General features: G+C 49.8%; 1 protein-coding gene across 1 annotated transcript; it reads left to right on the plus strand.

Annotated features, from left to right (window-relative positions):
- The first annotated feature begins 730 nt into the window (after window positions 1-730).
- SLC2A10 (solute carrier family 2 member 10) lies at window positions 731-9,016 on the plus strand. The gene is made up of 5 exons (XM_067307519.1): window positions 731-797; window positions 4,619-5,974; window positions 6,962-7,084; window positions 7,704-7,839; window positions 8,611-9,016. The coding sequence occupies exons 1-5, from the start codon at window positions 794-796 to the stop codon at window positions 8,705-8,707; spliced, it is 1,716 nt and encodes a 571-aa protein (XP_067163620.1). The 5' UTR covers window positions 731-793; the 3' UTR covers window positions 8,708-9,016.
- Window positions 9,017-12,454: the final 3,438 nt, after the last annotated feature.

Genomic DNA, 12,454 nt, shown 5'->3' on the forward strand with positions numbered 1-12,454 from the left:
CACTGCAGCCACAGAAGTGATTGTCCACCAGAAAAGAAAACAGTTCAAACTCAGTCATGCTGCTCTTTTTTAAGGCTTGAAATGATCGATCCTTTCCTAGTAGGTGTTCTTTGGCTTTCCAGCCAAGCCATGAAAAAACTGTCATCAGCTGTGAGTCTCTTGCGGGCTTTTTGGAGGCTTTATGGTCTAGAGGAGTAAAACTCTGTGTCAAGAGAGTGTCTGGGGTCGGCGGGGAGAGGCGATTCCTGCCCCCGGCTAAAGTGACATATAGGCAGAGCCTGGGGACAGAGCTGCCCCCCAGGAACACAGGCCGTACCCTGCTGCATCCGCGTTTTCAGAGCGGTTAGAAACACAACCATAACCCTTTGATGAAACAGCACCAGTTTGTGCAGGCAAATCCAAGTCAGCCTGAGCATTCGCACACCCGACTCCGGACGCGGCTGCGGGGGGCAGCGGGAGCCAAGCGCCGCTGGTGCCCCGGAGTCGCTCCGCGTCTCGCCGGGCTCCGCACAAGCTCTCCAGGGCGGCGCGGCCGCGGAGGCACCAGGGAGCGGCTTCCGCCCCGCAGCGCCGCGGCGGCTTCGCGGGGGCACCGCGGTGGGTCGGAGCCCCCCAGCGCCCGCCGGGGCGGAGCGGAGAGGAGCGGAGCGGAGCGGAGAGGAGCGGGGCGGGCAGGGCCCCCCCCGGCCGCGGCCGCCCGGCAGCGACGTGGCGCCGCGCCCCGCTCCGCCCCGCTCCGCGCCCGCCGCCGCCGCCGCGCAGCCCCGCGGCCCCGGGCCCGGCCCGCCGCGCCATGGGTGAGTGGTGCCGCCGCGGCGGGCGGGCGGGCAGGGGCACCCCGGGGCGCCGCGGGGCACCTCGGCCCCGTGCCCCGGCCGGGGGGTCCCGAGCGGGGGGTCCCGGGCGGGGAGCCGGAGCCCGGCGCCGGGGCTGCGCCTCCGCCGCTGCCGGCCCCGCCGCGGGGTGCCGAGCGGCGGGAGGGAGGCAGCGAGCCGGGGGCCTCGGGAAGAGGCGGCAAGGCTGGGACGGGCAGGTTTTGCCCCGTGGGAAGCCGAAACTTTCAGCTTTTCCTGAAGGCTCAGAATGGCGCGCGCTCTCTTTCTTTCCCTCTCTCTTTCTTTTTTCTTTTTTTTTTTTTAGCACTTCCAGCAGCAAACCTTAGGAGACAAGTAGTTTCCTGTGACACAGCCCTTAAGGCGATTCCAGCAGCATTAAGGGGGAAGAGAGAGGGCTGCATGCAGGAGTAGAACAGCAGAGACGGAGGACCAAGAGCTAAACTTTTTGCTAAAGGAGGCTGCGTTGAGCCTGTTGACGCTGGTATATGTAAATAAAGTCTTTAGCAGTTCAGAAGCTGGCTCGGTCTCAAGCCAGGTCAGCAGCACCAGTTACTGCGCTGCCCTGGACCTTGGCCCTTTGGCCAGATTTTGCCGTGGGCAGGGAATCGCCTGTCATGACTCCTTGTGAGACCCACCAAACTTTCTGTCCTAATGCAAAGGTCTGAAAAATCCCTGAATTTCCTGACAGCATCAGAATTAACTGTATACAAAGCTGGATTTAAATCAAAGTTCATAAAACATTACTGCCCATTAAGTTAACAAGAAATATGTCAAAATCTGATCGAATCAGCTCTGGTATTTTCAGCTAGGCCGTACGTGTCTGAGTTTGTGACTTGAAACTAATGGCCTGCCCACTTTATGCAAAGCCTTTTATTTTCACTGAGCAAATATTATTTCTAATTATCTGCCTAACATGTGTACAAAAAGTGATAAAAGCAGTGCAGGTAGTCACACAGAGCATGGTGGGGGGGATTGGCATGTAGCCTGGATGGCAGAAGTAACACTAATGAAAGATAGAGTTACAGAATAAATACAAATATAAACGTAGCCATCACTGAGAAATAACCTTTACTGCTAGCTGTAATTAAACGCTGAATAGAGACGCTTCCTTTTAAACACAGCTTGTGAGGAAAAAAACCTCTTAGGCAGCCTTGACTGAAGAAAATTTTCCATCCTCTGGTAGTTATGTCCACATTCTTTCCATATACAGTCTACTGAAACTGTGAGTGTTTCTAACTAAACAAAACCCATGTGAGAATACTGATACCATCATGTGCTGTAAACCAGCATTTTACAGTGCAAACGTCTAAGCTAATGCATTTTACCTGTGCCTCCAAAATTTCAGCTAGGGACAGGAGGTCACTGTTACTGCTGCTCCGCAGTGGTGCCTCCAGGGTTTCCAGCCCCCCTCATCCGTGGGGGTTCTCGCGCCGTGTTTGCTCCCGCCTGCAGTGAGCATCTCCCAGCAGCGTGCTGAGCAACATGACTAATGGCTCACCCATGGTCGCCCTTTCATCCTCTCCCCAGGGCGAGGAGCACGTGCAGCAAGCACCTTGTTTTTGCAGGGTTGCTTGGAGTGGGTTGGTTGGTTTGCTTTGCTTTTGCTGTTGTTTCTTATTTTATCTAAACTTACATACTTACTGAAGTTGCATACTTGACTGTACGGGAAGGACAAGGTCAAAGAATTGCTTCTTGTACTTGTGGCAGACAACAGTGAGATTTTTAGCTCATGGTGAAGTTCATCCCATAGCTGTGGATCAGCCTCAAGAAAGTTGTGCCTGGCTTGGGGGTCCTAGGTGCTGAGTGCTAGAGAGAGAGAAAGGAAGAAATCAGGGCCAGTGCCACAAATACTGAAAGTGTAAGAGTAGCTACGAGAAATAAACCTTTGCAAGCAGCATTTTTAACTACACTATTCATTCATCCTTATTTTCTACAAGTCAGATTATTCCCATACTATTTTTCTTTTCTGTAGTGTGTCCATCAAAGCTGTCCAAATCACTCTGCAAATATGAATTCACTCTCTCAAACTCTTCTCACAGGTAGGCTGCAAGGTAGTATTACTCCTATGAAGAGGAATGGGAAACTGAGACCTAGAAATTTGGGGCTGCGCTCAGTTCACTGACATAAGTACTCGCATGAGAAGATGCCATGAGGTGTGGGAGAGCTCTAACAGGGCTAGGAGGCCTGTGGGACCCAAGGTAGACCCAGCAGCTAGCAGCCTCGCAGGGCACCCTAGGAACTGAGAGTTGTCCTGATGGCAGAAAACTTTCTCTTTGTGCTCTCCCTGTTGCTCAAAGAGAAATCTAGTTTAAATCCCCATCCCCACCCTAGCAAATTTTGACAATGAGTAATGGTCCCCTGCTATCTCCCCCCAGGTTTGTTCCTGAATTCAGCTGTGAAGAACAGCCATCAACCTCCCAGTAAAATATTCAGCAGTGAAATAGTTAATGCTGCTATTTCAAGTTCCCTTAGATTTCCAAGTTAGATTGAAATGCATGTGGCATCCATCACCTCTCACTGCAGGCTTTTGAATTCACGCTCCTTAACCTGCTCTCCTGAGATCTGAAGAGTTTGTTCTGAGTGAGAGCTTAGGGCCTGGAGTTGTATTTGGGCTGCAGTTGAGAAGGAATCCACACACTGCAGTCATTTATCTGGCCATATAATCACATCATAAATAGAGCCCTGCCTATAGGATACCATTATCTGATGAGAAGATGTTAAAAGGGAAAATTACTGCCTCAGTTATTATATTTGTAAATCATCTGAAAAACTAAGTTAGAGGAAAGAAAGGGTATATAAGACATAGCAACTCTTATTTCCATTAACTTGGCCAGCCATTTCTCTCCTTGCCGACGTTCAGATCAGGAAATGGAAAAAAAGTAACTGCTAGTTTAGTAAGCTGTAAGTATAGTGCCACTCATCAGTGGAACATAAAGTTGTTTAGTATTTCTGTGGTAAATGCTTCACAACACTAAAAATTAAGTTCAGAAGCATCTGTTCTCCCAAGGAGGCTGGTGAGCCTAGGATGTCCATTGAGATGGTGAGAGGATTGCTTGGAAAAAAGCAGGGCCTTATTGAAAAGAGATTAGGGGAAGAAGGTGTAGCATACAGAGTGCAGGGCAGTGGCACACATTTTCTCCAGAAATATGAACACTGCAGGGCTTGGAGAATGGATTTGGTGAGATGTTAGAGGGAAAGCAAGAACAAGCAGTAAAAAAGGGGACAGGGACAGGCTGTCCTTTCCAGCTCCCTGTGGTGATACCGAACAGGCACCAGCAGATTTCTTCAGTGAGTCACCTGTGAAATTCATAGCTGGTAAGGAATGCTTCTTCTCGTACTGAAAGCTTCTAAGCTGCAAACTGTGGACTAGATCATTACAATGATAATGCAAAACTCATTCAAGTACAGAAAGCAGAAGATAAATTCCCTTCCCTGCACAGTTTTCATATTTAGAGCCAAGGAAGAGAAACGATAGAGGATTCTCCAATACAATTCCAGACAGTACAAATCACCGTCTTTCACTACGTCTAAGTCTTACCTTTGTTAACAAAGTGCTGTTTTCAGAGTTCTGCCCCCCAAATGTGTGCCACGGCAGTTAGTGGAAGTACATGCAAGCCTGATGGATTGTGTGAATGTCTACAGCGCTTCTCCACACAACATGATGATGTTGGGGCAATTTGACCCTGTGGTAGGCCAGAACAGCTTTTTCCAGCTTGTACATGCTGCCAGCTTTCCTGCAAGAGCCAGAACACTGAACTTAGCATTGCTTGCTTGTTTTTCAGGTCGTGCACTGCTGCTCCTCCTGTTGTCTGCAACAGTCTCTCTCCTGGGCGGGTTGATATTTGGATACGAGTTGGGGATTATCTCCGGTGCGCTGCTGCAGTTGCAGATAGACTTTCACCTCAGCTGCTTCAAGCAGGAAGTTCTTGTGAGCTCCCTGCTCATCGGAGCTCTCCTTGCCTCACTGGTTGGGGGGATTCTCATTGACCGCCATGGAAGGAGGAGAGCAATCCTGGTCAGCAACTTGGTCCTGTTGTTTGGCAGCCTTATTCTGACATTGGCGAGGTCATTTATTGGGCTGGTCATTGGGCGCATGACCGTGGGCTTTGCAATCTCTGTCTCATCCATGGCCTGCTGCATCTATGTCTCAGAAATGGTGGCTGCTCATCAGCGAGGACTGTTAGTGTCTCTCTATGAAGCAGGCATCACTGTAGGCATTTTACTGTCATATGCGCTGAATTACATCTTTGCAGACGTGGCAGAGGGATGGAGGTACATGTTTGGACTGGCCATCGCCCCAACTGCCATGCAGTTCCTTAGCATTCTCTTTCTCCCAGTGAATCCTGTTAAATTAAACTCTTGGGACTCAGACTCCCAGAAGGATCTCATTCAACTGCAGACCACAGAAGACAGAGAGGTAGCAAAGCGGGAGCCGTATAAGGAGAAGCATTACTCTTTTCTTGACCTTTTCAGGACCAGAGACAACATGAGAAACCGGACTCTGGTGGGCCTGGGACTGGTGCTCTTCCAGCAGTTCACTGGACAGCCCAATGTCCTGGGCTACGCTTCCAAAATCTTCCACTCGGTGGGATTCCAGAGCAATTCTTCCGCAATCCTGGCCTCTGTTGGGCTGGGGGCGATCAAGGTGGTTGCCACGCTCGTTGCAATGGTGTTTGCAGACAAGGCTGGCAGGAGAGTGTTGCTCATTGCTGGCTGCGTTGCGATGGCGATCTCTGTCACCACCATTGGCCTCACAAGCTGCACCGTTCCGCTGGCCATGGCCAGGGACTGCAAGGCAGCCACAGACCCTAACGCCTCCCACAGTTACACACAGCATCCCCTGATGCCAGCATCCTCCCGGGCCCCTGTGTCACGCTTCCCACCCGCATTAGGGGCTGGCAGAAGCCAGGCAGGCCCTGGTTCTGCTGCCACAAGAGGTGCACAAAGCAGAGGCGTTGTTACTGATTCTTCCCACATTCAGAAAGTGGACTTGGCAGGTCAGTCTGAAAAAGAGACGGTGGGAAGCACAGGGTCTCCTGTCAGTGGAGTTCCCTTTACAGAACATATGGTTTTAAATTGGATTACACTGCTGAGCATGATGGCTTTTGTGAGCGCATTCTCAATTGGATTTGGACCCAGTAAGTATGGCATTTATATATCCTTGCATTAACCCAGAGAATAAAACTAGGGTTGATCTCTATAGTCCTCTTGAAAAACAGTCATTGCACATCTGCTTTACCAAGCAGCTGGGTGCCTGGAAACTAGAAAATATAGCCCTTCAGCCTGCTGAATGATTTCCTAGGAGTCCAGCTCTGTCAGCTCTAAGGCTGGTGTGGCATCAGGGCAACCTTCCGTTCCATGCTATCACTACCCTAGTAATGGCTTTTTTCTGTCATGCTCATTGCAAAATCAGAGTATCCCACAAGCACTTCCTGATCTTCTTGCTGTTCCTTCTTGAAGGTTTCTCACTATCAGCTGGTCGTCTTCTGAAATTATTATTCATTCATTGGATAAGAATACAGATTAGTTCTTACTTCCTTGTGACTTCTAGCATTTTCTGGCAAGTATTGTTTTAAATGCTTTGGTGGGAGAAAACAACATCTAAGGAAGTGAGTAGAAAGAACTTGAGGAAAAACATAAGTGCACAGCAAGTCTTGTAAGCTTGACAGTAACCCTGTACATTATTTCAAGCAAAATAACCCTAGGATAGGAGAGACTAATATATACATTGCTTTCAGCTCTGATTTTAGCCCAAATGCAATATTGTCTCCCTCATCCTGCCCCTTTCTCACTTCCTTAAAAAGAGCATGTCCCAACAGCAGGCTTGATTTGCCAGATCATTTCCGTCTGCTGAGTGACCAGCTCCCCTGCTTTATTGTTTGCTCACTGAACCTGTATCTCTGCATTTTTATGTAATTCCTCCCCAGAGTGCTGCAGGTAGAAGTTTTAAAGTGTTCAGCTGTAACCTGACACTAAGATCCATGAATGTTTTACCACCAACAGCAGTGGGTGCTGAGTGAAGCCAAAGTTTGGTGCTCTTTAACTGCCCCCCCCCCAAAAATCTTCCTTGCCCATTTCCCAAATAAGTTGCTTAAACCATATGACTGTCTTTCTAATCTCTGCAGTGACCTGGCTGGTCCTCAGTGAGATCTACCCTGCCGGAATAAGAGGAAGGGCCTTTGCCTTCTGTAACAGCTTTAACTGGGCTGCTAATTTACTGATCAGTCTCTCGTTTTTGGACCTTATTGGTAAGTGTCCCCCCATCCTTCCATTTCCCACAGGTAAGTCCATGAAGCCACAAGCTGTCTGGACATTAGGTGCATTTTGAGCCCTGGGGACTTGGCATTGGAATAGGTGTGATCAATTTATGGAGAACTGATGCCTCTGAGAGCAGATTTACTAGACAAAACAGGCAACATCCACCTGCTGAACTGGCAGATGCTATTCTGAGCCCCTTTGTCACGCGTTTCATAAGAAACAGCCATCACCCAGTGGGCTGTACTATGATACTGCAGTATCAGGAAACCATGGAGTTTGCAGCTGTAATGTCTGTAGCTTTGCAGCCTTTCTGGCTGGCAGAGCTGTCTCGATTGAGGATTCACCAGGCATTGCTGGGCCCTGGAGCTGAACTGCCTTCTTGCTCCTGCTGTGGCCCTGCTGGGCCAAGCTTGGGGTGTCAGATGTGTGTGAGCTGTCCTTCTCCCTAGCTGATTCCTGGTCCAGCCCTTGCAGATAAGCCCTTTTGAGGGCTTCAAAATACCCCTACCAGACACCAGTGACTACCTTGCAGTAAGAGGCCAGCTTCCTTCATACCCATGATGTGACTTACCTCTCACAAACCCTTCACACACTTGAATCTCTCTGCAGATGCCATTGGTTTCTCTTGGATGTTTCTTCTCTATGGACTGATGGGAGTGATGGCTGTTATATTCATTTATCTTTTTGTTCCGGAAACGAAAGGACAGTCCTTAGAGGAGATAGACCAGCAGTTCTCACGGAAATGGTATGTGTGCTGTTGTGCCAAAGTGACAGTAGGCGTTTCCTGCCATTGAGCCTCTGCAGCTTCGAGAATACCTGCCCCAGGATCCCATTCGTACCTGAGGTCTATAACATTGGACAGTCCAGGCCTACAGTTCCTGGCCTGTTGTAAAAGTCTGGTCAATGCTACTGCAAATATCTTGGGTTCACAACTGGGCTGTGAAACAGAGTGTGTGCTCAGTGTCACGTTACATCAGACACGTTCATTGCCCTGGGCCCTATTGCCGTGCTGCTGAAGGGCACTAGTGACAGTCAGGGGAGGAAAAGGGGCAAGAAACCTGGATTTGTGGGTCAGGAGAGGACAGCAGGAGCAGAGGGGAACAAAAGGGGAAGATACACTTGTCATTTCCCCTATTTAGAGTATTCTTAGACTGATCACTCAGCTCTGAGGCAGGTGCATCTTCCCATGTAACACAGGACAGGTTCTCACCCAGGGATTTCTGTGCAAAGTCTGCAATTCCTGGCTGGTCTAGAGAAGATCATGTGGGATTTGTGCAATTGCAGTTGTGAAGGGAGATCCCAGGAGGTGACTGCTGGTGTGCGACAGGGCAAGAAATGCCGGGGTGGAGGTAGGCGGTGCTGCCACAGAGCTGTGATGGCAAGAGGCAGGAGCACACATTGCATGGGGATGGGGTTGATGGTGGGGGAGAGGTAACTCTTGCTGTACATCCAGGCCTGTCTAATTCCTCGCTGTGGGCAGCAGGTGCTTCAGTTGACCTTAGTCATTGCCCAGCAGGTTGTGGAAAGGAAACATGTTTCGACCAAGACGTGGAAGAAGGGCAAGCCGCACACAAGCTCAGTACCAACGTGTGGAGCACACCAACAGCACATGAAACAACTGACGTGCTGTCAGCATCACCCTGAGAAAAGGAGCAGCCTCTGGGCTATCAGGAGATGCCTCTTCAATGGCTTCAACTGGTGATCCCTGCTCAGAGAGAGATCTCACTGCAGTGCCTTATACCTTGGGAGAGTAGCAGTATCTATCCTTTGGGTCCTTGGAGAATCCCTGGTTGCAGGCAGGGAACATGTCCTTCCTTTGATATCTGTTACTGTTCAAGGGACACCATAGTCTGTGTCTTCCATCATTTAAGAGATTAATGGTTTTGTATGTGAGAAATAAAGCACAACTTTGGCTGACAACATTTTCCATCCATGCAATTCTTTTGTAAACAAAGTGTATTATTTTCCAGTTCTCTAAAGTTGTTGCTTTAGAGAGGGGACAATATTGCAGGAGAAATGTGTCAAACACTTAGCATTGTACATTAATGTCATCACCCTTTATAACTTCTGTGTAGGAGCCTGGAATTTGAATTTGGAGCTAATTTAGCTAAACACCCTGTTTCAGTAGAGACAGACTGAGTGCTAGCTCACAGATTGCTATTTTCCAAAGCGTAAAGGCCTAGCAGCTTGCACATCTGATTTCACAAGGCCTATGTCTACACAGATGTAGATGTACATCTCACATGCGTATCTGGCTGCTTTTTTTTTTTTTGTACACAGAGGCAGTTTTGTGTTCATAACTAGGGCTTGCATGCACAAAAATGCACACAATATTCTGGTACCTTCTACAGGTTTTCCATCTCTTACAATTGTACATTCTTTGATGATTTTTTTAGGCCCTGTCACCCCTCCTCCTGACACATATACACTATAAAAAACAAAACAAAACACTCTGCTAACACCACACTTATTCCCAAAAGCTTGTGAGAGGAGAGAAGCTGGCTCCTATCCTACTGACCATCCAGCCTTGCCTCTTCTGAACCCCAAAAGAACCAAGTCCCAAAGGTCAGTGCATTTGGCTAAAAATGCAACCACTGGGCAGCTCTTTGGGGACCAACACTCATTATAGCAGGCCACTTGGTTGGCACCACAGTCATAGATGGAGGATGTGGCTCAGGCCAGCTAATGTCATGTGGCCGTGTCAACCAAACCGCCTGTCTCAAAGAGAGGTCAGGTCACAAAAGCACTGGAAAATGGTCTCCTGTCTTTGGCTGTAATTCATTCCACAACTGTTCAGTGATTGCTCGAATCACTTTTTGGAAGTGCTTGTCCCTTCCCATTCCTGAGGGAATGCCCCCAGCCTTCCTTGCTCACCTCTGCCTTGGCTGGGAACACCACCAGGCCTTGCCCTGGCCGCTTCAGCAAGCTCTTGGGAAGCAGCTGGAAACACCCTCACGTTTTTGAAGACCCTCATGGATTGCATATGCTATTGTCTCAAGGGATGTAGTGACACCTGTAAAAGATAAAATGGATGCTGTCTTCCTAAAGCTGTGAGCCTGCCTCAGAAGCCCATGAATACTGAGCGGTATCACAGGTAGCACTCTGACTTACTGGGGAAAGAAGAATTGGTGCTCTCCTAGAAGCTAAACTCGCATCCTCCTGATTCTGACTGCGGCCTACGGCCCTTCATAACGGGGTCACATATTCATCCTGCCATCCCTGGACACAAGGGGAGCTGTGCGTATGTGCTTTCATGCACACATATGTGTATTTTTGCTGCAGGAGCAATACTGAGAAAAGGCAGCAGACCTAAAGGGCTATTTTTCTTTGCAGGCCGTAACCATTTCCTCCCTGCCACCAGCAGCAAAAGGGGTGTTAAGAAGTGCTCTTCCCTGGCGTTGCACTTGTTGCAGCCTTGCCAAGGTCAGCCACAGCCCCACTTTGGGGTTAACCTCTAGGTCTGGGTAATGACTGCTCTCTAGTACTCACGTCAGGCATCTCAGCGAGGGTAACAAACTGCACTGTCTAGTGTCTACCACGAGGTGACACCCAGAGACCAGCAGAAGTCAATCCTCCTTCCCCGGGATGTAAAAGCTTTGCTCTGCTTTGTCCTGAACCTGACGCTGCAAGTTCACCCTGGCAGTAGGAGTGCCAGCCTGGGGACACACGTGCACACACACACACACACACACACACACACACACACCCTGTCTGGCAGGGCATCCACGACCAAAATCTCAGCCTGCCTCACCCTTTGGACACATCTTCTGAGCCAAAGGCGCTCCATCACCCTGGAAAGCCGGGATGCTGGTGCTTCCCCATCCAGCGTCCGTGGCCTTGGGGGAGTCCATGAGGAAGGGAGGAAAATTTGATTCAGAGAAGCCAGCGACATCTGTTCAGTGCAGTGCGTGCCGGGGTGCTGCCTTCGCGGGAGGGGATACCAGCACAAGGGTGCCTGTGGTCAGGGTGTGCGTGTCAGCTTGGCTCCGGTCTGTGCTTCCTGCCAGCTCCCTTCCAGGACACCTGGCCCATGTCCTCCTTACGGGCAGATCCGAGGGGAGCCTGCAGGTTTTTTCTGTGCTGCGGAGGCTGATGAGGGCTGGAGCAGCTGGCCCCAGAGGCTTAAAGGCTGCAGCTGGCAGCCCCCAGGCTGGGCTGGCTGATGGGGCAGCAAGCAGGGCTGCTCAGGTTCAAAGGGGGGCAATCTGGACCAGGGGCATTAAGCAGGGCTGCAGATATTGCCAGGCTCTGTGGGTGATGGTACAGGAAGCTTTAAGTTAGCTTGTTGTAGGGGAGGCTTAATAAGAGTAGGGTAAGAGGGCTATCTTTCCTGCTTTTTCACAGAAATACTCAGCTAGTCTGAACTTTCCAAACTCAGCAACTGAAGCTCATGAGCAGGTAGAGGCCAGTTCATGGCACAGAGTGCACCATGTCCGGGGCGTCTGTACTGGGGGCAGGCTTTGTGCTCATGCATCAGTGAGCGCCCAAAGTGCAAAACACGGGGAGCAGGTCCCGGGAGAGCCTCGGGGACATGGCAGAGCAGGTCCCCCTCGCTCCCACAGTGCTTTGGGTGCTGAAGGGGACACACACGCCAGGGAGAAAGAGCTTCCCGCTGGGGAAGGAAGCTCTGATCTCTTCAATGAGCCTAGCCTGCCAGCGGATATCATGGACTCCTGCACCTTAATCATAACAGAGCTGGGCTGGTGGCACTGAAAAAAGGAAGGTCATAGAGGAGTGTTCAAATGAGAAGCTGGAGGAAAGTCGGTGGGTACAATAATCCAGACTTGCACCCCCTGTGAGGGGGATGTAGCTACAGTTAAAGACCAGGAGGGCAATAAATAGTGCCTTGGCAGTAGGTGAGGAAGGTGAATTTGACCACGTATGACACTGGCAGACCCACAGGAACAGTATTAAGTAACAAAGCAAGGGCAAAACCTACAGGTGCTTCTTTACCAATACTGGAAGCTTAAAATATATAAGCTCATGCTAGGCATTCTCATTGCCCTAAATGACAATGCCAGTGTACAGGCATCCCAGCAAGCTGCTGGAAGGCAAATAGTCAGTGGGATAAATGTTGCTAGGCTACTGGCTGCAGAGGAATGATGGAGCAGGACGTGCGGGGCGGACGGGTGGCACTGTGGGTGAAGGATTGCACCGAGCAGAGCAGCAGAAAAAGAGCATCACTAGAGAATGCTTGAAATAGGAAATCTCAGACTCCAACAGGAAAAATTTAGAGCCAGGACTGTGCTACTGACTGCTGATCAGGATGAAGATAGCGATCAGAAAATATAAAATGAGATTAGAGAAGCTGAAATTTAGGTCAGGTGGTAATAGTGGGAGATTTCAGCTATCTATATATA

The sequence above is a fragment of the Apteryx mantelli genome, chromosome 18, assembly GCF_036417845.1.
Source record: "Apteryx mantelli isolate bAptMan1 chromosome 18, bAptMan1.hap1, whole genome shotgun sequence".
NCBI classification, from domain to species: Eukaryota; Metazoa; Chordata; class Aves; order Apterygiformes; family Apterygidae; genus Apteryx; species Apteryx mantelli.

Coding starts and splice junctions, on each gene's coding strand:
- SLC2A10 (XM_067307519.1), top strand. Junction 5,975..6,961: donor CTCAATTGGATTTGGACCCA/GTAAGTATGGCA, acceptor TAATCTCTGCAG/TGACCTGGCTGGTCCTCAGT. Junction 7,085..7,703: donor CTCGTTTTTGGACCTTATTG/GTAAGTGTCCCC, acceptor ATCTCTCTGCAG/ATGCCATTGGTTTCTCTTGG.